The sequence below is a fragment of the Neophocaena asiaeorientalis genome, unplaced genomic scaffold (assembly GCF_003031525.2).
Source record: "Neophocaena asiaeorientalis asiaeorientalis breed wild unplaced genomic scaffold, Neophocaena_asiaeorientalis_V1.1 scaffold477, whole genome shotgun sequence".
Lineage (NCBI taxonomy): Eukaryota > Metazoa > Chordata > Mammalia > Artiodactyla > Phocoenidae > Neophocaena > Neophocaena asiaeorientalis.
Genome location: NW_020172630.1, coordinates 2,428,279 through 2,453,027, shown reverse-complemented (window position 1 = coordinate 2,453,027; position 24,749 = coordinate 2,428,279). Strand labels below are relative to the sequence as shown.

Below are 24,749 nucleotides of genomic sequence, written 5' to 3'. Positions count from 1 at the left end.
GACACAGATTCTCCCTTACGGCCCCTAGAAGGGACCAACCCTCACCAACACATTGATACGGAACTTCTAGCCTCTAGAACTGTGAGACAATCAATTTCTGTTGTTTAATCCACCCCGCGATACTCTGTTATAGCAGCCCTAGCAAATTTACACAAGTAGTTTAGCCAAAAAAGAATTAGCTACATATTGGATAATTAAAAGAAAAATTCTAGGAAGCTACAGGAACAGCCTACCTCATTAAAACTGTTTACCACATTTAGCATATTAATTACTTCTGAATTATGCATCGGTGTTTGTTGTCATTTACTTTAAAATATTAATTTACTGATTCTCAGTGTTCGTCAATTTAATTCAATTCATTTCAACTCAATCCAATAAGAGATTATTAGAGGCCAATTGGGTTCTTATTCCTAGGCTACCTACTATAGCGATCATGAACATAAATAACATAACTGTACTCAATGCACCTACACTCTTATTTGGAATCGAGATTTATCGCCTTTAAAATAAGTTAATACCGGAGCCTCTGCTCCGCAACGGGAGAGGCCACAACAGTGAGAGGCCCGCGTACTGTAAAATAAGTTAATATTGCAAGACAGAATGTATTCAAGTGACAAATTTGTAGGAAAATTATAATCTGTGGATCAAAGGAAGATGTGGGAATTGAGCTAGATCATCATATATGGGTAACATTTTAATGGGGGTAGATCGTGTTAGAGGTATGGAGAATACCACACTTGATACTGGCTAGAAGGAAATGAGTAAGGTGATCTACCTGATTAAATATCAAAGTAAAGAGTAGAGAGAACTGACAGATAAGTACTGATAGGTGAATGTAATCAGATTCCTGAAATATCCATTGTACCAATTATATATATTAAAATTGGGAAAAATACTACAAAAATACAGATGATATCCAAACTGTAGTAAATTTAAAAGATAAAAAGACCCCTTCAAAAAAAGGAAAGTAAACACTAGAATCCCATTACTGGGAGATAAGCACTGTTAAGACTTTGGTGTATATCCCTAGACATACATATTCATATACGTACGTATTCACATCCATGTATACATACACATGTGTACACACATATATTTTACTAAAATAGATTCACATATTACGTGCTGTTGAAGTGTTTGTTTTTAACACATTTCCACATTATTAAATATTCTTCTACAGCATCCCGAGGTGTATGGCCACACAATATTCCATTAGTGGACACTTAGAAGTTTTCTGCTGGTGAACACAGGCCAGTGATTCCATGTGCTAAGTTCTAACTTCATAGATGAAGCTTCTCTATAGTTAGTTCCCAGTTCTGGACTTGGAGAAGGAGGTAGATGGTTCATTTTACAAATATTCCAATGGCTTTCTGGAAGGTAGCACTATAACAGCTGACACTGTCATAGCAACAGTTTGGAGGTCAGAGGGTTCAGGATATATGTGCAGGAATACAAAGGATTGTTCCACTGATTCACTCTCCCTCCTCCATTCTCCAAAAGAAACCAGTGAAGAAAGAACACACTGTCTGATTCCATTCATATTAAATACAAAACAGCAAAACAAACAAAAAAAATCTACGCTAAATGATCAGGAAAGCAGTCACCTGAGTCAAGAGATAAGACATGAGGGCAAAAACGGGGGGCCTCTAGGGTGCCAATGATGTTCTGTGTCTTGATCTGGGCACTGGTTCCATAGATGTGTTCAGTTTGAGCATATTCATCAAGTTGTATACTTAAGATATATTTTTGGTGTGAAGTTATCATTCAATTAAGAAGCTTTAAGAAATAAATTTAAAATAGTGGCAGTTCTTAATGCTCAAAGTAGCAGGCAGGTTCTATTTGTAAAGCTCTCCATGGAAGTAAGCACTCATAAGTCAGACAGAGAAAGAGAAATATCATATGATATCGCTTATATGTGGAATCCAAAAAGAAATGATACAAATGAACGTCTTTACAAAACAGAAACGGACTCTCAGACTTAGAGAATGAACTTATGGTTCCCGGGCGGGGAGGGTAGAGGGAAGGGATACTCAGGGAGTTTGGGACTGACATGTACACACGGCTATATTTAAAAAGGATAACCAACAAGGACCTACGGTATAGCACAGGGAACTCTGCTCAATGTTATGCGGCAGTCTGGATGGGAGCGGGGGTCTGGGGGAGGATGGATACATGTAGATGCCTGGCTGAGTCCCTTTGCTGTGCACCTGAAACTATCGCAACATTGTTAATCGGCTATACTCCAACATAAAATAATGTGTTTTTTTTAAAAGAAGACATCCCATCACCTTTTTCAGGATTTAACTCCACTACTTTTCTAACTGGATCTGATTCCCACTATTCCTCTGAAATTCCTTCAAATAGAGAGCCTTTTCCTACCATTTAAGAGTATATAATATTCATCAGCTAGGTTAACAGATCACAGGTAATATTTGGGTACAGATCTTAAAATACAAATTTAAACGTATTTAAGTTCTTCACATACTTGTGCATTGCAGAAGCATCTTAAAGTAAGAATGACACTTTGGTTGTATTGTTTACAACCACAACTGATATTTAAACATTCTGTACAAGTCATTTCACTTCACTTGACCCTTTGTTAGTAAGTGAACAGAGCTTTTTAAAGTAAAGCATCCATTGTTTATTAACCCAAGGATCAGGGCTGTGGCTAAACCTTAAGCAACTCTTCTGGAGTCTTTGATCACAGAGTTAGCAGCCTAGTAACTTGGCCTCTGAAGGCTTTCACTTCTTTCCATTATTTGGACTTTTTTCCTTGTATCCTCAGGTTTCTTAGACTTTGTATAATTTAACGCTATATGTCAGTGACATCAAAAGGGCACAAAGTATGATTTAGTTTGTAATAGGGAGGCACCATCACTCATAGATGAGATCACTGCCTTCCCTGAAAACCGTCACATGCTCTGTCTTATTAATACTCTGCCTTATGGGTTAGAACACAAGCATGTTAACAGCATTCCCCTCAGTAACATTACTTCATGTAAGAAGAGTGATTTAGAATCACTGCATTGTGGTATTCAAAAATGCAAAATGAAAGAAAATATCAAGGTTAAAGTTTTGTCTTGCTAAGAAAAGATGTTTTGTAAGCCATCAGTGTGAATGAATATAATTTAGCTCAAATTTGTAGTGTTGATAAGGTTTCTTATAATGCTTGGTTAGAAGTACCTAACCTTTGAACACTTTCTTTTATTGTGCCATAAGCAATACAGCTTCTTCTATCATAAATGTCTCATCGTAAGACTTAAGTGTTTGGAAGTTTCAAGATGAACATTTCTATTTTGCTGTTTATACATGGTTCTTTCTGACCTTGGCAAATAAGACCAAAAAAAAAAGTTTTAGCACTTTTAGTGGTTAAAGATATAAATACTTACTATCTGACTTTACCAGAAATTCATCTGCTTTTCCTCTGTCTCTCTCTGCCTCTGCCTTTGTCTTTCTATCTGTCTGTCTCTCTCTCATACTCACACACACACACACACACACACACTCCTTATACCACTATTATCCTCGTCTTACTGGCTCAGTCTTAGTGATAGAATCTCAGGTCCTAATGGTGATGGGAAGATGCCACCAATGGTGCTAGAAATCAGTCACTCTTATTCAATCATAAGACTACTATAGATTTATGAGATAATACACTTGAAAATGTTCATGTTTTAAGGTTTGGTGTCAGATATAATTTTTAGGGAACACTTTTTGACATTTCCCCCTTTGAAATTTTCACATTCGTAAGCAGCAAAGGTATAGGTTGGGTTACTAAGAACCATTTACATAGTAAGAAAAGAGTTGTCCTGAGGGAACCCTATTCTTTCTTCACTGGTCAGCACAACTCACATAAACCTCCTTGTCATGCTCGTAGTATACTTCTTCAGGTTACCACCGTCTTGCTATCCTTGCTTCCAAAAACTTTGTAGGCTTCTGTGAACTATCTCACGAACTTCTTAAAGATTGCCAGTTTCTAAGTAGGGTGCTCATTTAAAATGAGAATCATCTGGTTGGCTACAGTTTGGATGGTCATCATCAATCAGGAATCTATCTAGCCTGAACTTTGAAACAATCCCAGTATGTTGTGAACAGACTCACAAAAGGTTTCTTTTTTCCTCCCCGTTTATGAACATACGGTATACACACATCTTAAGTGGCACCACAATAGCTCTGCTGGTGATATCAATATAGGTCCTTCAATCTTTCAATAATGTTTTTAATCATAAGCTTTAAAGCACAATTGTTTTTACCTTGAAATTCTTAAAAATCTGTTACGAGACAGAAATAAGAGATTAATGGAGATCTTGCAAAAAAAGATAAATGGCACCACCAGAATACCACAAAACTGGGGGGAAAATTAATTGAACCTATACTTTTGATAAATATTTATTTTTTGCAGGAGAAAAATGCATACTAGTTTAAGCTGTCATTATACTAACCTACAGCCTATTTTTCATATTATTAGTAATACATAATGTGGTAGTTTATATTCAAAAATAAAACTAGAATGTATATACCTCATGTATTTATCCAGAAATACCCCAAGGTTACTATGGTTACGAAAAAATCCATTACCTTTGAATACAGAATGAAAAAGTTTGACTTCAAGTGTGTGCTATTTATTATAGCGAACATCAACAGCCTTCGGGAGGTTCTCTAACTGGATTCATTTTTCAGTGTCATAACTGACCCACCATTTTACTAGCTTATGGCCTATGCAAGGCAAAAATTTGAACTGTATGCATTTTTAAATATATTTTGTACTAACTCAAGGTGCAGCACTGCCTTTGACTTTTAATGCTTCATATTTAAGAGGAAGAAGAAAAACATTCCAGCCACCTAGATGCTAAGTGGCTTTTGAATTGAAATGCATTTACTTTGACCTGTATCCACCATGGAGGCAAGATCCATTTTTTTACGCATAACGGAAAAATGTTTGTTCTATGTGGAAACTTAAAAGGAAGCTATGAATAAATGGAGTAGGAGTGAGAAAAGAAAGGTTGACACCTTGAATATTTAGGAGGGGACATTAAGCCAAGTCATTAAAGAAGTTTTTGATGGTGTAGAAGACAAAGAACTGTAAATAGGGCAGGTGACTGTAGCCAGGAAAAACAGGGTATGAAACGCAGCTCTTAAAGTAGTTTCAAACTGAATCCTTACCCCTATTAAACTTTTGCTCATCCATACTATGACCAGCTGAATCATATAAATCGCTAATCATCATACAAAAGTATGCAGTAAACTAGTAGCTAAACGTGCAAATAAAAATAATATTTTCAGGTTGTAAAACTGTCAAAGATGTAAGGATGTAACATTCACTGTTTATGAGCTTTTCTGGAAAACAATGCAAAAATGTATATCAAATATTCTGAAAAAGTCTGCTACTTTGATTTAGCTATTCCCCATTTAGAGATATAGCAAACAAGCATTTATGTACAGTAATATTTATCATAAAATATTTAAAATGAGATAAATTAGAAATTTTGAATTTTTAAGTGGTTAAATGCATTAATGTACATTCATAAGATGGAATATAACATTATTAAAATATTTCAAGATACTTTTAGAAAAATCCTTGTGGTGTGAGATATATTCATAATAAGGGAATATGCAAGGATTCCAAATTATACATTATAGCTCAGTTTTGTTAAAATGAATAAAGTGCTGGAAGGAATTACATCAAATACTAAGAGTTTCTATCTGTAAGGTGGGATTATCAGGTATTAGATATCTGCATATTTTAAATTATCTTCAGTAAGCATATGTTACTTTCATAACTAAAAAATGCTATCAATTATTTCTCTAATAGTAGACTATATCTTTCATTTCTCAGTCTCTCTATGAATTGACATTTTAGCACTGGAGAGATCCATTTCATTGACCCTAAACTCTTGCTATTACTGACAGCACCAGCTAGAATAGAATAGAATAGAATAGAATAGAATAGAACAGAACAGAACAGAACAGAACAGAATAGAATAGAATAGGATAGAATAGAATAGAATAGAATAGAACAGAAGTTCTATCCACAAGCTACTCAGAATGGAAAGGACATTATGCCACAAATATCCTGGCACAAAGACAAGCAACGAGTACCAATAGCATCGTGGATACATTTTATGATGAAAAGGGGCAGGATTTAAAGTGTCTTTAGAGGCTAAAGTGAGACCCAATGCTAGAGCAGTTTTCTCCATCAGTTTTCTCTGGGCTGACTTCAACCAGCCAGATTCCCCTTCCCATTCTTCTTTTCTGTGATTCCTAGTGGACAGGTGAATTCTGAAGACATAAATGACCTAAATGTAATGTATATCACAGATACAAAATCTTGAAAGAGTTGAAAGAGATCTAAAAGACCATTTTATTTAACCTGCATGCCATTGGAGAATCTCAAGAAAAGTGGACATTCAGAAAACACTCACTTTTGGGTGCTGTTACAAACTGAATTGTGTTCTCCAAAATTTACATGTTGAAGCCTTAACCCCCAATGCGACTACATTTGGAGATAGGGCTTCTTTGAAATTCAATTTTTATTTTATACTGGAGTATAGTTGATTTACAGAGATAGGGCTTTTAAAGAGGTGATGAAGGTTAACTGAGGTTACAGGGATAGGGCCCTAATCCAATGGTTCTGATGCCCCTAAAGGAAGAGGAAGAGACAGCAAGGGTGTACACATAAGAAACACCACGTGAGGATGCAGGGAGAAACTGGCTGTCTGCAAGGCAAGGAGAGAGGCCCCAAGAGAAACCAAACCTGCCAACACCTTGATCTTGGACTTCTAGCCTCCAGAACTACGAGAAATAAATTTCCGTTGTTTAAGCCATCCAGTCTGTGGTATTTGGGTATGGCAGCCCTAGAAGATTAACGTGGGTGCTCTGGGGTTTGTAATCAAGCTTCCATATCCCTTTCAGAGTTGTCGTGAGGAATAATAAAATGTGTTCAATAAGTAGCATGTGTAGAGATGAAACGTTTGGACTTTGAGGCCAGAGAGACCCAGATTTGAATCAGTTTTTCCAATTACCGACTAGGATTTCTTGGCATCTCTGGGCCTCAGCTATGCTGGCTATGACACTTGAATCATCATGTACAACTCTGAACCCCATCGTAACGTTTTTGGCTTAGCTCCTCTCCTTAGTGACCAATACCGTATTCCTTCTGTACTTCACATCTTCTGCCATTTGGAGATAAAAGCAACAAGAAGTATAGTTGCCTTTGAGATGCCAAGGAGGACACAGGAAAAAATGTTATGAGTCTTATCAGAGAAATAATCTTTAAAAATCTACCTGAAGGATGAACACCACCGAAGAAACCATTATCACTGTAGTTAGAGAAGATGGTTAAGGACTCTATAAAAATATTCCACTTTCTTTATATTTGGGGCATCTCTTATACTATGCTAACATTTGCCATGATCTTTCAATGCAGATACTATAGTCACATGGGTCTGTTAAGGATTTGAGTCAATGGAATACAGAATTAGTTTCATTTTTTAGGTGGCATGAGAAATCAGTGTGAATTCTAGCCTCCTCTCCTCCCCACCCTGTTCTTTTTCTGGCTTTGGAGTGTCACCTCATTGGGCATTCTGCACATTTTGGAAATCTTCAAGGTCCACACCTTTTTTTTGGGTGGGGGGGGGGTGGGTACGTGGGCCTCTCACTGCTGTGGCCTCTCCCGTTGCGGAGCACAGGCTCCGGACGCACAGGCTCAGCGGCCATGGCTCACGGGCCCAGCTGCTCTGCGGCATGTGGGATCTTCCCGGACCGGGGCATGAACCCGTGTCCCCTGCATTGGCAGGCAGACTCTCAACCACTGCGCCATCAGGGAAGCCCAAGGGGTAATCTATTTTTAGTTTTAGTATTTATTTTTTAGTTTAGTTCTCTCTACTAAGTTTACTAAGAACGTGCTAGGTGTTTTTCTAGTTCTAGTTCCCTTCAAAATCCTGAAAATTGCAGTTAATTCTATTTTACTGTTTCAGAAACTAAGTCTCAGAAGTTAAATAACTTGTTTTAAGACCGCATACTCATCATTAGTCAGAATACTTGAGATGGTATCAAAGTCTACCTCTCACAGGCTGTGTGGCCTGAAGGAAGTCGCTTAACCTTTCTGTGCCTCAATTTCCTCATTTGTAAAATGGGGGTAACGGTAACACCTACCTCACTGAATAAGTATTACAGAATTCTATCCAACCATGATGAATGAAATACAGAAGTAATAGTTCTTGTGCTTTGAAGCCTCTCAGACTAGAGAGGATACAAAAAATATAAATTCAGAGAACTCAATTAGATGAATGCCATAGCCCTGTGCCAATATGCCTCATTCCTGCATCTTTATGTGTTGCCATGAAATCATGAGCATCAAGGGGCTGAGGGGAGGTGGTGTCTGGCTGGTTCTCTGTTACAACCTTAGTACCTGGCATTAATGTGAAGGAGTGAATACATAAACAATTAATCCTGTCTCTGACGCTAACCTGTTACGACCTTTCATGAAGAATTTAAACTCTCTAAGGCCTCAGTTTTTCATCAATCAATATTTGATTAATGATCTCTCACCTAATAGTCACATATAATATCTAAAATATCATAAAATATATAACCACTATTACCATACAAATGTAAACACCATTTAGGCACCAGACAACGTACATAATACAGGCCTCGTGTTTCACAAGGTTTCCAACAATTCACTTTTCTTAAGTGTCATGACACTTTATAATATGATCTAGGCAGATATACTATGTTTCTTCCCAAATGGTCTCAAATTCAAACCACACTGAGTCACACTTCTGAGTCTTAAGCTTATTCCACATTCATGAGGATTTTAAAGTGGTTAATTCACGTGCCAGTGGCATTTGTTTGAAATGACATCATCGCCTCAACTGGATTGACATGACATCAACTGAATTGAAATGACATCACTGTACTGCGAGCACGGCTGGGGAGCACACTGGGTCCCAGCTTCAATCTTGTGATCAGTTAGAGGCAGAGGAGTCATATGCTGAGCTGTCTGTGTTGATATCATACATTTCCAAACCCCCCTCTGCACCTGTGCAAAGGTATATTAGTAGAAGGATTCAGGTAAGGAGTGGTGGGACAATGGTAGAGAACATGCAGTAAGACAGCCTTGGGGGAGGGGGAAGGGAGCCAGCGTGAGCCCTTTTCCATTTTTCCAGCTTTGACTTCACTGTAAGTGTAATGTAACCACAAAAGTCATGGAATTCTAATGATTTAACAGGAGACAAAACTAAGTAACCCAACTTTCGAAACTGCATTCTCAGATAACTATTTATATATATATATAAAATATATATATAATATATATAATATATATATACTGAAATATGTATATTAATTTTTAGTATATATAATATATACTAATATATAGTCTTTAATATAGACTATAACTATTTACTGATACCTATAGAAGTCTTACCTGTGACTGTGTAGTTCTCTCCATTGCCTGAATAAATTCGTATCCCATCCATATATAAGGAGTACTGAGTTATAATACCATTTGCCTTTTTGGGTGGATTCCAGGAGAGTAACAAAGAATTGGGAAGGGATTTGGCTACTGGTGGCTGAACCTCTTGCGGTGCTGTGGGAAAAATTAAAAAGATATATAGAGTCTAATTTTAGTTTACTTTTCTAATTCAAACTTTTCACACCCAAACCAATAAATCATGGAATAAACCAGAAATCCCATGCATGGGAATGTTCCTGATTCGTGGGCAGCTTGTCAGTAATTGCTTTAGGAACAGTACTAAATACCTGTCCTGAATTTATGAGAATTTGCCTCAATGATGGACGGGGAGTATTTACATTAGTTCACTTTACTGATGCTTGTGTTACTTCATCACAAGTATTATTAACCCATAATCCCTACTTGGGCTGTGCCTTTTAAAGCAAATTAGACAGAATCCCTACCCTTGAGGAGCTTTTGATCTAAGATAGGCAATGCTAGGGAGAGCGGTTCATAATCGATTTAAAAAGACCTATATGTAGCCGTAGAAATAGCCAGAAGATACAGAATTAATTACATATGAAAATTACAATGTATGTGACGTCTTTTTTTTTTTTCAGTAAAGGGGGCCTGTTCATTTTCTGTAATGGTCAATGAACTGGAGTCACAGGAACTAAAAAAACTTTTAGAAATTGATCTTAAACATACCTATCGTTCAGTAAATTAGTAGTAAATTTAAGGAAAAACTAGAAATTGGGAAATCCTGAAATAATGGAAAGAAAATGGTGAACTGAATGAGCAGGAATCCCTCTGGGGTTGAGCTGTGAAGTAGGTTTGGAGGGTACCAGGCAAGACATGGACAGAGGGGAGAAAAGAGTGAGATATAGGACAATCTGTGCCATATGGAAGTTGGTGGAAGTAATTGGAAAAGGGAATAATGATATATGTCTCAGCAGAAGCAAAGACACAATAAGAAAGATGGAGAGAACATTGAGAAAACACGGAAGATGGGTCACCAATGCTGTAGCCCAGGTGAGGGTGGTCTGGTGAGGTCAGGTGCAAGGCATGAAGAACAAATTGTCACAAGAAGGATTTTACAGACTCTTGTTTTCTGTCCTGGTTTCATCAGATGAGCCGTTGTCTTCTTTTTTTTTTGGCTACCTGGTGTGGCATGCGGGATCTTAGTTCCCTGATCAGGCATAGAAGCTGTGCCCCCTGCACTGGGAGCGCGGTGTGTTAACCACTGAACTGCCAGGGAAGTGCCTCCATTGTCTTTCTTTACACATTTTCTGTGCGAGTGGTATTTGCTTTAAGGATTTAAAAGAAGGAAGGGGGAAGAAGAGGAACTGGGTAAGGGGGGTGGAGGGATAGTGAAAAAGAGAGAGACTGGCAGACTCTTTTTCCCTAAAGATCAAGGTTTTAAGTCTCCTGAATAACTTTACAACCAGACAGTAAGAGAAATGTGTTAATCCCTCTCATCCAGGAGGGAGAAATACGAAGTAACAACACTTTAAATGTTTTGAGAGCTGTTATTTCTTGAAGAGATGCATTCTGATACTCGAGCAAAGCTTTCGCTTTACAGTGCTAAAATATTTTCTCTTTCCCACTGCCTTCCTAAATGTATGCTTTCTGAAACATTAATTTATGCCAACAGTTTGTAAGTTCCAGGTACAACAAAAGTGCGACTTGAGGCGGAAGGAAGCAGGTCGTGATTAATAACGCCTCGATCGGCGTTTGGAGGTTCTATCACACTGAAATAATTGTTGCTCACGCTGGGGTTTAGCAGTTAAAAGAGACCGTGGAAATCAACCATTGGATTCTCAATTTCATACTGTGCCATACAATCAATTCTTTTTAGTCAGACTGTCTCTAGATTTACTTCTGAGCCACAGTAAAATGAGGAAGCTTTCATTAATCTTTCAGATGTTTCATATTAATGACAAGGCTCTTGCATGAACAATGTAACAGCAATTAAAAAGCCCATTAATCTGCATTACAGCTATTAAAGATGCATGTCATTAAAGGGTATGGAGTTTGATTCATTTTCACTCCCCCCCGCAAAAAATGGAGCAATTATGGCCTGGCAATGCACTTTGTCATCAAATTAGGTTGGGGTTTTGTAGCAAATGGCCTTGCAGCATTTAGCTCTTCTCCTATTTTATTATTCATGACTGAAATGTGGAAGTCAAGACCTTTGAAATTACTTTACCTTCTTGTGGAGTAGAGACGTTCAGTGCGTGCGAGCTCTCGGTACAGCCAGCCAAAGTGCAAGCAGCTAGGGTTACTGCATAGTTTTTGAAGGGTAGCAAGCCTGTCAATATGCCTGTAATAAAAGGGGACAAAAAGAGGTTTGCATGTTTACCAGAAGAAGCTATACAGAGTATTGTGTGTGTGTGTGTGAGAGAGAGAGAAAGGGGGGTAGAGACACAGAGATATAGAAAACAAAAACATATGCTCCTTTAATTCATTTTCCTGCCTGTGTGCTGATTGCAAAATGGTGTGACTAGCAAGAAAAAATTTAGTCAGAAAGAAACAGATATCATCTCTTAACACATATACGTGGAATCTGAAAAAACTGGTATAGACGATCTTATTTACAAAGCAGAAACAGAGACACAGACGTAGAGAACAAACATATGGATACCAAGGGGGAAAGGTGGCGGGTGGGAGGAGTTGGGAGATTGGGATTGACATATATACATTATTGATACTATGTATAAAATAGATAACTAATGAGAACCTACTGTATAGCACAGAACTTTACTCAGTGCTCTGTGGTGACCTAAGTGGGAAGGGAATCCAAAAAAAGAGGGGATATATGAATACGTATGGCTGATTCACTTTACTGCATAGTAGAAACTAACACAACATGGTAAAGCAGCCATACTCCAATAAAAATTAAAAGAAAAAAAGAGAGAGACCTGCTTATTGTTAAGACAGCTCTAAATAGCATTTTCCCAAATGTGCTTCTCAGACGCTAATGCCCCTGAGATGTTTCCCCTGTAAAAATGCGGGATTCCACATATAGTTTGTAAAGCAGAGCCCAGTGTACGTGATAGTGAAGACAGCCATCATCCCATTTCAGGATACTAGACCTCCTGCAGAAACAAAACTATCTCATTTTCTTTTACCTCACAGTTTTCAACCTTATTTAACTAGAGAGTCCTTCTTATGCGACATCTATTAACACACATTAGGAGATGCTACTCCCAAGAGTTACTTCATTATTTTAACGGTAGGGTACACGTATACAAATTATTTATTCACGTTGCAGCTAACAAATATGCAAATCAACATAGTTGAACAATTAGCCAATTAAATAATTATGCTTTTGTACTTCTTGCAAAATTATTAGTTTATTTAATTAAGACACCTGTCTTAAACAGAAGCACTGCCCACGGAAGTGTTGAATTAACCTGACTTGGTGGTGGATATGTAAGATTTGTTCCGCAATTAAAGGTGCCTGCAGAAACTAAAACACATTTTGTTTACTGGTGTTTATAATCAAGTCAGAGGCTCTTTATTTAGTTAATCCTGTGAATTAAAGAAGTATCAAAAATATAATTTGTGTATTTGCTCGCCATTGTTTTCTGTTGCAGGTTTTAGAGCTGTTTTAATCCCTAATCACATAGACTGTCATCGTTCTTATAAAAAGATGGTCTTACTCGTAGTATCCCTTTATCGAGTAAACCTTGATTGTTTTAATGAACTGGTATTGATGACAGCTTGCATCATTCAACAACAAATTTTAAAATACATGTTTGCCTATTCCCTTTCCCCAGGAGAAAGGATAAAATATTAAAAGAGCAAAGATCAGGATGAAGCAAAGACCACAGCCCTTGTTTGTTTTGGCCCTTCTCACTTGCCCTCAGTTCCCAGTGTTGCCTGCAAGTCTCTATTCTAGCAGCTCCCCCAAGCATCCCCCTGGGCTACCCAACCCTCTCGGCTGCACCTGGCACCAGCATCTTAGCCCGCGGCCAAAGAAGACAGCAAGCCAATGAACTAACACACATACACGTTGGACCATCTCATGCCAAATGCAGCTCTAATTTCAAAACGCCTTCATGTTGTCACCTTCTGCTTTCCCTCACTCCTGCCACTGTGACTGTCATTTCCTCTTGAATCTCCCAGATCATGACCCACATTCTGAGCTCACTTTTTAAAAAGAGGTTATTTCTCCTTCCACTAAAAGTCTTAAAGGAAAGCTTACAGCATCACACATGCATCTTCATCATGTAGTGATGTCGTGGTTAAGAGCAAAGATGCTCGCGCCAGATCGCTCGGGTCCAGATGCCAATTCTACTACTGATTTGTAGTACGGGTCGGGGCAAGTTGCTCAGACCTCTGTGCCTTAGTTTCCTCATCTGTAAACAGATAATGATCGTATCTATCTCGAAGAAGAGGCCTCCCAGGGATAATATAGTATCATGGGGATATGAGAGGGGGATACTACAGTATTCACCTTGAAGTGTTACTATCAGGATTAAATGAGTTTGGGACTATAACATGCTCAACGCAGAGCTGTGTAAGGGGAGAACTCCGGCACAGAGCCTTGGTAGCCCAAGCTATGCTACCATTCCGACTCAGTTTCTGCCTTCACTGTACAATTAAATATTGATTTTTATCTTGTCAAGATCGCTAGTGATCCCTTCCACACCAGACCAAGTAACCCTTCCACGGTCCTTCTTCTCCTCTACTTACTGGATCTTGCCTTGTTCAGCTGCCGTCTAGGCCACAGAATTTTCCCAAGGAGTCCTCCTAAATTACTGAGGGCTCCTTGCTTTTCTTGAACAACTCATCTTCCTTTCACAGTCCCTTAAATTTTTTTTTTTTTTTTTTTAACAAGGTCGGGTCCTCAGGCTTCTTTCTTCTTCTGAACACTTGCCTTTGTTAGTTCACTTCTTCTAAACATTTGCCTTCACTAGTTCATCAAGCCTCATCTCTCATTTATATCTGCAGACTTCACATCTCTCCTCCAAGCTCTGGTTCTGCATTTCTACCTGCAGGCCGTGCATCCCACGTGGATGTTCAGCTAGCCCAATCCAGACCCAACAGTCAAAACTATTCTGTGAACTTCCCTCTTCCTATTTCTTTTTTTTTTTTTTTAATTTTTATTGGAGTAGAGTTGATATACAATGTTATGTTAGTTTCAGGTATACAGCAAAGTGGATCAGTTATCCATATACACATATCCATTCTGTTTTAGATTCTTTTCCCATATAGGTTATTACGGAATATTGAGTAGAGTTCCCTTTGTTATACAGTAGGTCCTTACTAGTTATCTATTTTATACATAGTAGTGTGTATATGTTAATCATGGATGGACCTAGAGATTATCATATTAAGTGAAGTCACTCAGACGGAAAAAGAGTAATATCACATGGTATCACTCATGCGTGGGATCTAGAAAATGGTACAAATGAACTTATTTACAAAACAGAAATAGAGTCACATGTAGAAAACAAACTTATGGCTACCAGAGGTGAAGCGGAGGGAGGGATAAATTAGGAGACTGGGATTAACATATACACACTACCATTTTTCCCATTTCTTAATACCTCCGTCATGATCCCTAAATTCCGGGTTCAAAACTAACATGTCCTTGTGAGATTTATCCCAGCCATTTTATCCTTTGAAAATCGTTGGCGTTTGTCACGTCTTTCCTATCGCCAAGTCCAAATCTGTCAATACTGCAAGTCTAAATAAGATGGGTTGCATGTCTGAATTAGTATAATGCCATGTTAACAAGTAACGAATCAGCCCCCAGAAAATAAAATTTTTAATCCTACAGTGAGCAAGGAAAATATGTTGGGACATGAAATGTTTCCTTCGTTCATCACCTAAAAACCTAGGTGGCATTGCCTCTCATAGGTGGCCCTGACCTAGCTGGGGCACAGATATATTGTGTCACAAAAGGCACAGTGGCTGTACACAGTTTGATGCTCTGCAATCTTTAGCATGAGGGTGTATCATACATCCAGATAATTATCATTGGGAAACATAAAAAGCAGTTCCATTATGTTACAAAATACCTTCCCTGAGACATTCTTTGTTTCCAAATCATAGCTGAAGTGCAATGTTGGAATTGTGACTATTATACCAACTTAACAAGAAGGTTATTAGTGGAGACTTTAAGAAGGATCATGTCAACCCAGATACTGAGTTCACATTCACTAAACGGTCTTTGGTGTTTTATTTAACCTTTCTTGCCTTCATCAAATGAGGCACTTTGTGTGTATAGGTTTATCATGAAACTCCTTTGCTAATTTCTTCCCCCCTTTAACCTTAAGGACCTTAAAAAACAGGCAATATTCCTCTCAGCAAACTTGCATTCTTCAGTTTGTGCTTTGGTAGAGAAGTTTACCAAATTGCATTTCATAGAAAAATCCCAATATTCTGAAAGAAAGATGCTGGAGAGAAACCGGATCATCTTCCAGGCCATTTATCAAAGTGCTCACATTTCCTATCTCCAGGCAGGTGAAACAATAATAATAAACACTGAGAAATGAGAGCTGCAAAATAGAAAAGAGAAAAGGAGGAGAAGAAAAAGCTGATGTTTGGGCTCTTGCCAACTTCGAATCGCAGGTAGAAAGTTTGGGGTGGCTTGTAAATCACATTTTCAAAAAACGTGCCGTACTTTCTGAGTCTGAGGTGGCCTTTCTTTCCTATGTGCAGTGGGGATCTTGCTTATAATGTTGTGTCTCAGAGACAAAGTTTGTCAAACCATTGCAATAATTTCCCCTAAATACAGGTTAGTATCATCGACTTCAGTAAGAAGAGCAGTGTAAAGATTGAGCATTTTCTCTCCTCTTGTCAGGTTACACTGAGGTTGGGGTAGAAGGGGCTGGTCAACCAAGTGGTCCTCACTAAATCAGAATAACGACCAAGTCATCCTATTGCCTGAGACATGCGGTTTCTCTCTTTTGTTTCTCAGTATGGAGAGTTTACCAGGATGGATTAAAGTTAATGCTTATAAAAAGTTCTGCTATTACCAAAAAATAAACATATTCTCCCCAAGACTAGGCAAGGTAGCCTTTCTTTCTTGGATATATCCCTAGAGACCATTGAGTGATTGGCCAAATGGTCTTCCTTTAAGTGTCAGAGTCAGACTTAGATTATATACTCTCCAGAAGAAAAAGTGGTACTACTATGACAGCATATCATTACCAAACAATTATTTATCAACTTTCCTTCTATATGCTTCTGGGAAAGGTGCTATAGACTACAGCTGATCTTTACAAGGTTTCTAATCTAAGAAAATATTAGAGCTAGAAGGACCCTAATGATAACGATAATACACACATTAAATACATAAAGCAAAATGCTTGCATACATGTCAAGTGGACAAGGGCATTTATAAGATCCATGGCTGCCAGTCCAAGATGATAGAGGATCTATATTTAATTAAAGGCAAAGAGAAAAAAGGGATAATCATTGAAAGTATATTTCAGTATTATACTTAAAAGAATACTGAAAAATGTACAGAGTGACATATTTATAAAGGAATCCCAGAGAGAAAAATATGGCATATACACCATATTCTGTGTCCACAGAAAACCCAATAAGGTAAAATGGGGTCATCTCCTTGATGATCCTTAGGGTGTTTAAATTAAAGAAGTATATCCTGACGGTGAAAACTTTTAAGATTGGTTTGGATATGAGCCCCTTTTCTCTGGCAGACGTCACAGAGGAGTCTTTTTACCCTTTGAATTTGAGACTGTTCCTACCTCGAGGCAGGCCAGATGACCTCTCCAATTCCCTTTCAGCCGCAAAACTCTGTGAAATCAGAAAATGGTCCCAACCATGTCAGGAAACCTGCCAGTCTCTTTTGATAATGGAAGAGGGTGAGCTGAAAAAACATTCCATAAGCATAAAGGAAGCATTATTGATGTCTTAAAAGTGTTAGGATCCCGTGAAACACAGGAGTATCCGGATTAAAATCATTGGCACCAGCCCGACCAGGACTCTCACTGCTAAGCGATAATGCATTTTGCATTAATGCTTAACATTGAGAAATCCTGATGGGCCACACCAAGGGAGTTGGAAGTAAAGTAAGTATAGTCCCTTTGAATTGCAGTCCTGTGGACCTCGGCGGGTGCAGAAAGCCCAAGCCGAAAGAGCAGGGACAGGAACGTGATTTAAGGGGTGGCAGCACATCACAGGAGGAAATTGAAGAGCCCTAGTGCGTTAGGTTCCAAACTGTGTGCTCTGAGGATTTCTGCCTAGCAGAGGGGAAGAGCCTTCTCCTCGAGAATCGTGCAGTTTAAAGCCCCTCGCAACGATTTTGGGAGCTCCTTGAATGCAGAGGGTATGACCTTTTGCTTCTTTACTTGTCCTATTTTCCAGCAGTTATTACGATGGTTTACCAAAGGTGGACCCTTGACGTTTGCCCAAAACATAAAGACCTTTCATCCTCTTAGCTCACTCAGCTGTCTGCCTCACAATAAGAGATGCTCACTCCCGTCCTACCCTTTCCAGGGAGCTAGCAAAGGAACAGACACTGTTTCTTTTGACTGATAGATGATTATTTCCAACACTTGGTTTCCCACGCTCTAACCTCGAGTTTTAAAGGAGCGGAAGAGAAATATTAATAATTGGAGGTGGCCTGACTACCTAAGAGAAAATCATTGTGGAGCGGACACCAGCTGTGCAAGCTTTTGTGCCTCTAATAAAACTGTATGCTGAGATGCAGGGAAACAACAGAGGAGTCGGCTTTGACACTGAGATTTTTATGATTAACTCTGACTCAATGCAGACAAGTATAAATGCTCGGCCTGGAAACCGAGCCTGAGACACAAGACAAAATGGCATCCTTTTCAAAGCCCAACACGTTTTGGAGAAGAAAAAGTGACTCTGTGTCTATTTACATCCTTGAGCACACTCCTCCCCCCTCCTCCACCCCACCCTCAGCTGCCAACCTAGGTGTTTGGCTGGCATCCACTGTAATCTGTTCTCCTTCATTATGTTAATCTGTGGGCGGAAAGATTTCTGTCATCTTCGAACCGCTTGTACAGCAACGGTAAACACCTTGGCCTGTCTGTAATTGGACAGGTGTCTGCATTGATGTCACCCAGCTTTTAATTCAATTAAAGAACTGGCTGCTCTGCTCTCATTACCCACCCATTTCTGTTGCACTCTGAGTCTGGCGGTGAAATCCGCACACAGCCATCACCTACCCCGCGTCCAAAGTCTGTGGTCCCCATGCAAAGATCACATAGAATATTTCAAACGGACTCCAACAATCCAAGTGTACTTTCCTGTGAGCAAAGGCATTTGGAATAAGATGGAGAATTTGTTCTCTCTCTCTCTCTCTCTCTTTCTTTACCTTTAAATTCTCTGTTGTCTAAACGGTGTCTTCTACCTACTGGCCAGTAATTAGGAGCTGTCCAGCAAAAAGAAAAGCAGTCTCTAGCTTCCCCTCCCCAGGGCTTTCCTCCGTCTCAAGAGAACTCATCAGAGTACAATGTTCTTATTTATTTGCTGGCATTTCACATTTGGATCAAGAAAGTGAGGGTGGGGAAAAGCAAGGCATTTATTAAGAGGGCCATCTGGTAAGGGATCCCACACAGGCAGAGCTGAGACTGCTACCTAGGGACACAGTAGAAGAACCCACTTTTAACAGAAAGCCAGCCAGGGGAAGGAGAGCTGAAGAGAAGGGGACTTTTCTGGCTTAAGATTCTGCTGCAGTGCTGAGAAATCCTAAATTTTAAGTGTCCTACATCTCAGAAAGAGTTTTGAGCCACTAACTAACCCAGTGGATGGATGAAAGAGACTAAAATCAATCCAACATGCCGTGATTTCTGCCCATTTAAAGGAACCTCTGAAAATAAAGTTCTAACACAGACATTGTGACACAGTAACCTCATGAAACTGAATAATGGCATTTGTTAAATATGGATGAAAATTCAACGGTCTAACAGACATCTGGAAACGCACCCAGGATGCTTCTCCTCTGGTTCTTAGTAGCCTAGGAAAGTGGCATTTGTTGTTGTTGTCTTTGGGGTAATAGTTTAAATAAAAATAAGGATCTCTAGGATTTATAAAATGAAAGTCAATTTTAATCAAAAGGTAGAACAGCAAATGAGCTTACCCCAAACCTAACGTAACCCTTTGGAAACTAAAACTAATGTTTTACATATAATTTCCTGCAAATGGATTTTCTGACCTTACTTAAAATTTCTAGTACTAGGGAACACCCTGGATCAAAGACTAAATGGATTTCAATGTTTACAAATGGGAAAAACAAAATTGTTTATTCTTTCATTTTTTAACATAAAATATAGGGTCTAATCCTAGTCTTAGAGAATGGTTGAAACAGTGATTTTAATTGAACTCAAAGCATTATCCAGTTAAGATTCTCTCAGTAGGCTTATAGCTAACCTCACATTTTTCATCAATGCCTTCATGGTTGGTAAGAACTACAGAGTCTCTGTCATTTTCCTTCTAATTCTGCAATTGATTTGAAGCCACCCACTCATGTGAACTCTTTAGGGAGCATAAAGGGCCGTCACTGACATCATTAGAACTCTCCCAGAAAATATCAGACTTGACTAAGCAGGGAGTCAGGCAAGGAGACAGGAGGAAAAGAAAAATAAATGAGAAGGGAAAGTCATCCCTTATTGACCAGTGTCCTAGGTCCCCTGCTGAAAGCCTCCGATAGGATGAGCCCCTTGTACAGAGGGGGCTGCCGTTGGGCAGAGTGTAAAGGTCACTCAAGTCCACAGCAGAGCCAAGGTCAGAACCTACATCTTCTGACTCCAAGATCACTGATCCGCTTACTAGACCTAAGCCCCAGTTCTGGAAGAAGAAAGAAGGTGTGTTGAATAAATATTACTAAAAATAATAGCACACTTTTATACTAAATACTTAATTTAAATATATCTGAAAACGTGTTAATAGGTTCAAAGTTATTACTAAAACCTACTGTATACAAACAGTAGTAAAAGTAAAGTAAAGTAAAGTAAAGTAAAGTAAAATGCTTATCCCTCCAAATGAGTGAGCGTATATGCCTATAGTATTCCCTTACAAAAACAACTGGTTCATAAGAAACTCTACATCAGTGTATATGTGCTTCTGTGTGGTACTGAGCATAACACTTTATATGTATATATATTTGGAACTAATCAAAAACTTTATATATATAACACTTTATATATATATATGTTTTCGATTAGTTCCACATATAGATACAATACAAATATAAAATGGTCATAAAAGTTAGAAAACAGAAAACTTGAGGTGACTGTTCCCTTTCTTTATCAAATGTGAGTAGTAACCCTTAAGTATTTATATCCAACACTATAGCATGGCCAGCATGCCCAGTTGATTACTACACTACAGCAAAATTGATGTATTACCATCATTTTTAACCATCACACAACATGTTACCAAAAAGAAATCCAAATCCTGCACCGCGAATTCTTACTGCATAAAATAAAATGAATAACTTGTAAAAAGCCCCATCTGAAGCTTTCACAATGTACCAGGAGTTCAGGCACATTATATATTCAGGAGAGTTAGACAAAGCTATTAACTCATCAACAGTGCATTACCTGATGAAATTCTTCTACATTAGCTAAGCAGGAAAATGACATCATTTCTATTTTTACTATTTATGTCATAGGCCATATTTTTGTCCTGTGAGTTTTTTCAGAACAATTTCTTTCAAGATTTACATTTAAAGAAATAGTTTGTAATAAACCACAAATACGGAATATTAATCTACGGGGTACTGTGAAAAATAGCAGAGACTTCCTCAAAATTCATCTTTTAACAATACCATCAAAACGAATTTTTCAAATTTACCTCTGATGTTTGCCTATTGTGACAGAGACCACTAAATGCCCTCTCACTGTATATTCTCTTCCTCCACAGTAAAATAAAAAAACCCTTTTAGCTGGGCAAATGGCCACTTTGAATAAGGACATTTCCAGCAATCTGTGTAGCTAGGTATAGCCATGTGGCTAAGTTCTAACCACAGAATGTAACCAAAGGTGGAGGAATAACTTCCAAAATATGTCATTAAAGTGAATGTGTACATCCTTGTTCAACCATTCCACCTTCCTGCTGAACGGAAACCAAACTAGATGGCTGATGCTCCAGCAGCCATTTTGGACCATGAGGCAGAAGTCTTGTCTCTAAGGATAGCATAGCAAAATGATGAAGAGTGTGGATCCCTGGCACTGTGAACATCTACCCCTACAGTGACCAACTGTGAACACCTATTATCAGAGAGAGAAAAACTTAATTTTGTTGAAGTCACTGTTATTTGGGGTTCTCTGTCTCTCAAGAAAAATATAATAAAAAATGAAAAACTTATCTCTACTGCTTTTGCCCCATAAAACTCATTTTTAATATAATATTATACTTTAGAGAAAGTACTGCTTGTTACGTATATTTTACCATTAATTTTAAAAATCAGGAAAAAACAAAAGCAGATTGTAACAGTAGGATCTAGCACTAACCCAGAACATAGTAGATAATGGTTTTGTTTTTAATAAATGAATAGTTTCTGCTCTGTGTCATTATCAGCTTTGCAGCAGCATGGCTTCCATTATTTTAAATTGCAAATATATAGTCCCTGAGCTTCATTATGAGGTGTAAGTTTTGGAACTAATTTTTAGATTCTATTCATCCTATCAACATTTTTTTCCCCGTTGGGAATATGTATGTTAAGTTCCAAATATATATCTAAGTTGTGGTAGTTCTGCATATTATTTCATAAAATTAGAGAACTATAGAACTGCAGAACCAGTAGTTCAAAACTCAACTCAGCATGGTAAGACAATAGTAACATTACGTTAACTACAGGGTTAGCACCAAAACCCTGCATTTGTTTCTTTATCTCTTCCTTCATTCCTTCAAGAAAAGTGTATGGATTACCTACCTTGAGCAAGTTACTAAACAAGACTTAAATATAAACCATGATACTTGTCCTCTGGGAGCTTACTGTCTAATGCAAAAATAGAATGGGTGTACAAAGAGCAGCCATAGGCAGTTTTAACAACTGTGGAGTAAGACTTCTCAGCTGAATAGAAAAAAACGTACAGGGCAGGGAAGTTTTTATTAGTTATCTCTCTACAGGCTTCTCAGGCAAGTATAGTAATTATACATATATATAATATATAGCAAATATAATATATACGTATATGTGTGCATATACATACACATAGAGTAGAATCTTACTTATGGATGGACTAATGGTTGGGGTTAAGTTCCAAAGTCGGGCATAAGGCAAAAATCACTCATGATTTAAAGTCCCCTTGACAACTCCTTATACTGCCCATAAAGTACAATGCATTTGACTGTGTGTATGCCTCTAATTCTTCATTAATCAATGATTCTCTATGGCTCTTAGTTCTTCATTCTTTTTGTAGACACCCCAATGGTGTCTACAAACAAGAGTTTCCCTTTTCTGTCAATAGTTGGGAAACCCTAAGATTATTCACACATTCTTTCCTTCTAACAGGTATTGATAGTTTCGGGATTGGATAGCATCCTTTGCCTGTAAGATTACTTTAAGAGTCTTTTCACTGTTTTTTTTCATGCCTTCCCCACTTCCAAGGTGTGTGGTTAAATGTATGTAACTGAAATACACAGATGAGACTTCACTACGAGATTAATTGTATGCGCGGAATTGCACTGGTCTCCTTCTTCTCTGGATCTAATGGGCATTTTGCATTTTGTACATAAATAGAGAACTCTCTGCCCTTCTAATGGGCATCGTGGCCTGGGGGCTGAGAGGGTTGGGTTTGTTAGAAATGCAGAATCTCACACCACAGTCCCAGACCTACCGAATGAGAATCTGCAGTTTACAGAGATCCCAAGTAATTCTCACTTCCTTTGCACTAGCAGCTTTCAGAAGCACCACCCTTAAGGGTCAGAGGCCCTACTTACACTGCCTCTATTTCTTCACTTGCCCTACCACCGTTCTGCCCACAAAGCTAATGCTGTCGGAACAAGGCGCAGGAACAAACAAAGCAGGAGTAAATTCAAGCCCAGCAGGTGAAAATGATCCCTTCTCACCTGGCCACGCCCCTCACCCCAGTGGTTTTTAATATGTGGTCCACTGACCTCTGCAAGAGCATGGACTAGAACACTTGGTAAAGGCAGATTTCTCAATCCTAGCCCAAATACACAGACTCTTGTGCACGGAGCCCAAGAATCTGCATTTTATAAGCAATCCAGGAATCCCCTTATGACCAGTAGAGCTGAGACTCACTAATTATTACTACTAGCTGTGGAAGAGACAGAAAAATGAGAGACTTTCAATACGGAACCCACTTGTTCCAGGTAGAAGAAAATGAATGTCTACTGTATATGAGGACTGAACCAGTTTTCACAGCAAAAGCTATATTATCAGTTGCATGATAAATTAAAATGTCTTTCTTTTTTTTCCATAAATTTAGATTTATGTGGGTCATCTGAAAGATTATTACTACTGGTTCATCAGCTAAGCTATAGTAAATAATAAATATGATTATCATTACCCGAAGAAGGAATATAACTCCTAGAGCTTAGCTCAATGTAATGTGACAATAAAACTGAGAAAATATCTTCTGCGTACCAAGTACATTCCTAGCACTATGCCAGGTGCTGTACTAATCATGCCATAATTAAGTCTACATGTTTAAGCATCTTCAAGAAAGAAATTTAAAAAAAATTGTATATGTGCAAATTCTTGAATGCATTCATTCTTGATAGAATTTCAAATCAGATTGGGAAGGGTCTTTCTGAGCAGCCCTGGGTTTGAAGGGAAATGCCAGGGCTGTCTCTCTGGGCAGCAGCTTTGGACGTTGAAAGTGCTGGAGGGAAAACCAGCAGGAGCTACGCAGAGTTAATTGGAGCCCTTTGCAACTAGTCTAAAGATACACTGGAGTGATAACTGCAGGGCTTTCTACCCTGAGGCTCCAGCTGAGAAAATGAACTTTCAAGAACTCCCTGCTCTGAACCCTGGCCTTCCGAGGGCACAGAATCCAGACTCTGTGGCCCAAAGGGGCCCATTTGTACCTCAGTGGGGCTGTTAACCCTTGGACTCTCCATGCTACTGGGATTTATCACATTTAATCCTCCAGTAGCCAAATTCATGATTGGTAAATATTCTGTCTCACGCTTCTATTGTTCCAGCTCTCTTAGTTAATATTCATCTTTTTATTTTCTTTTGCCTTCTGCATTTTGTAAAGTCTGACCATAATTTCCCACTTCTTCCCAAGAATCATTTCACTTAATTTTTTGCTGTCCTGTGATTTTCCTTTGCTTAATTTTATTACTTACTTTTAATAGCTTATCTTTT

General features: G+C 38.5%; 1 protein-coding gene across 1 annotated transcript in view; it reads right to left on the bottom strand.

The window, feature by feature from the left end:
* The window catches only part of USH2A (usherin), a gene marked incomplete at its 3' end in the record, with an annotated part of 720,880 nt that overhangs the window by 381,164 nt on the left and 314,967 nt on the right, over positions 1 to 24,749 (bottom strand). Inside the window, exons 30-31 of the mRNA XM_024739202.1 lie at positions 11,667 to 11,780; positions 9,431 to 9,592 (exon numbers count right to left, since the gene is read on the bottom strand). Of these exons, the coding sequence (XP_024594970.1) occupies positions 9,431 to 9,592; positions 11,667 to 11,780 (276 nt within the window). The remainder of the gene's footprint in view (positions 1 to 9,430; positions 9,593 to 11,666; positions 11,781 to 24,749) is intronic.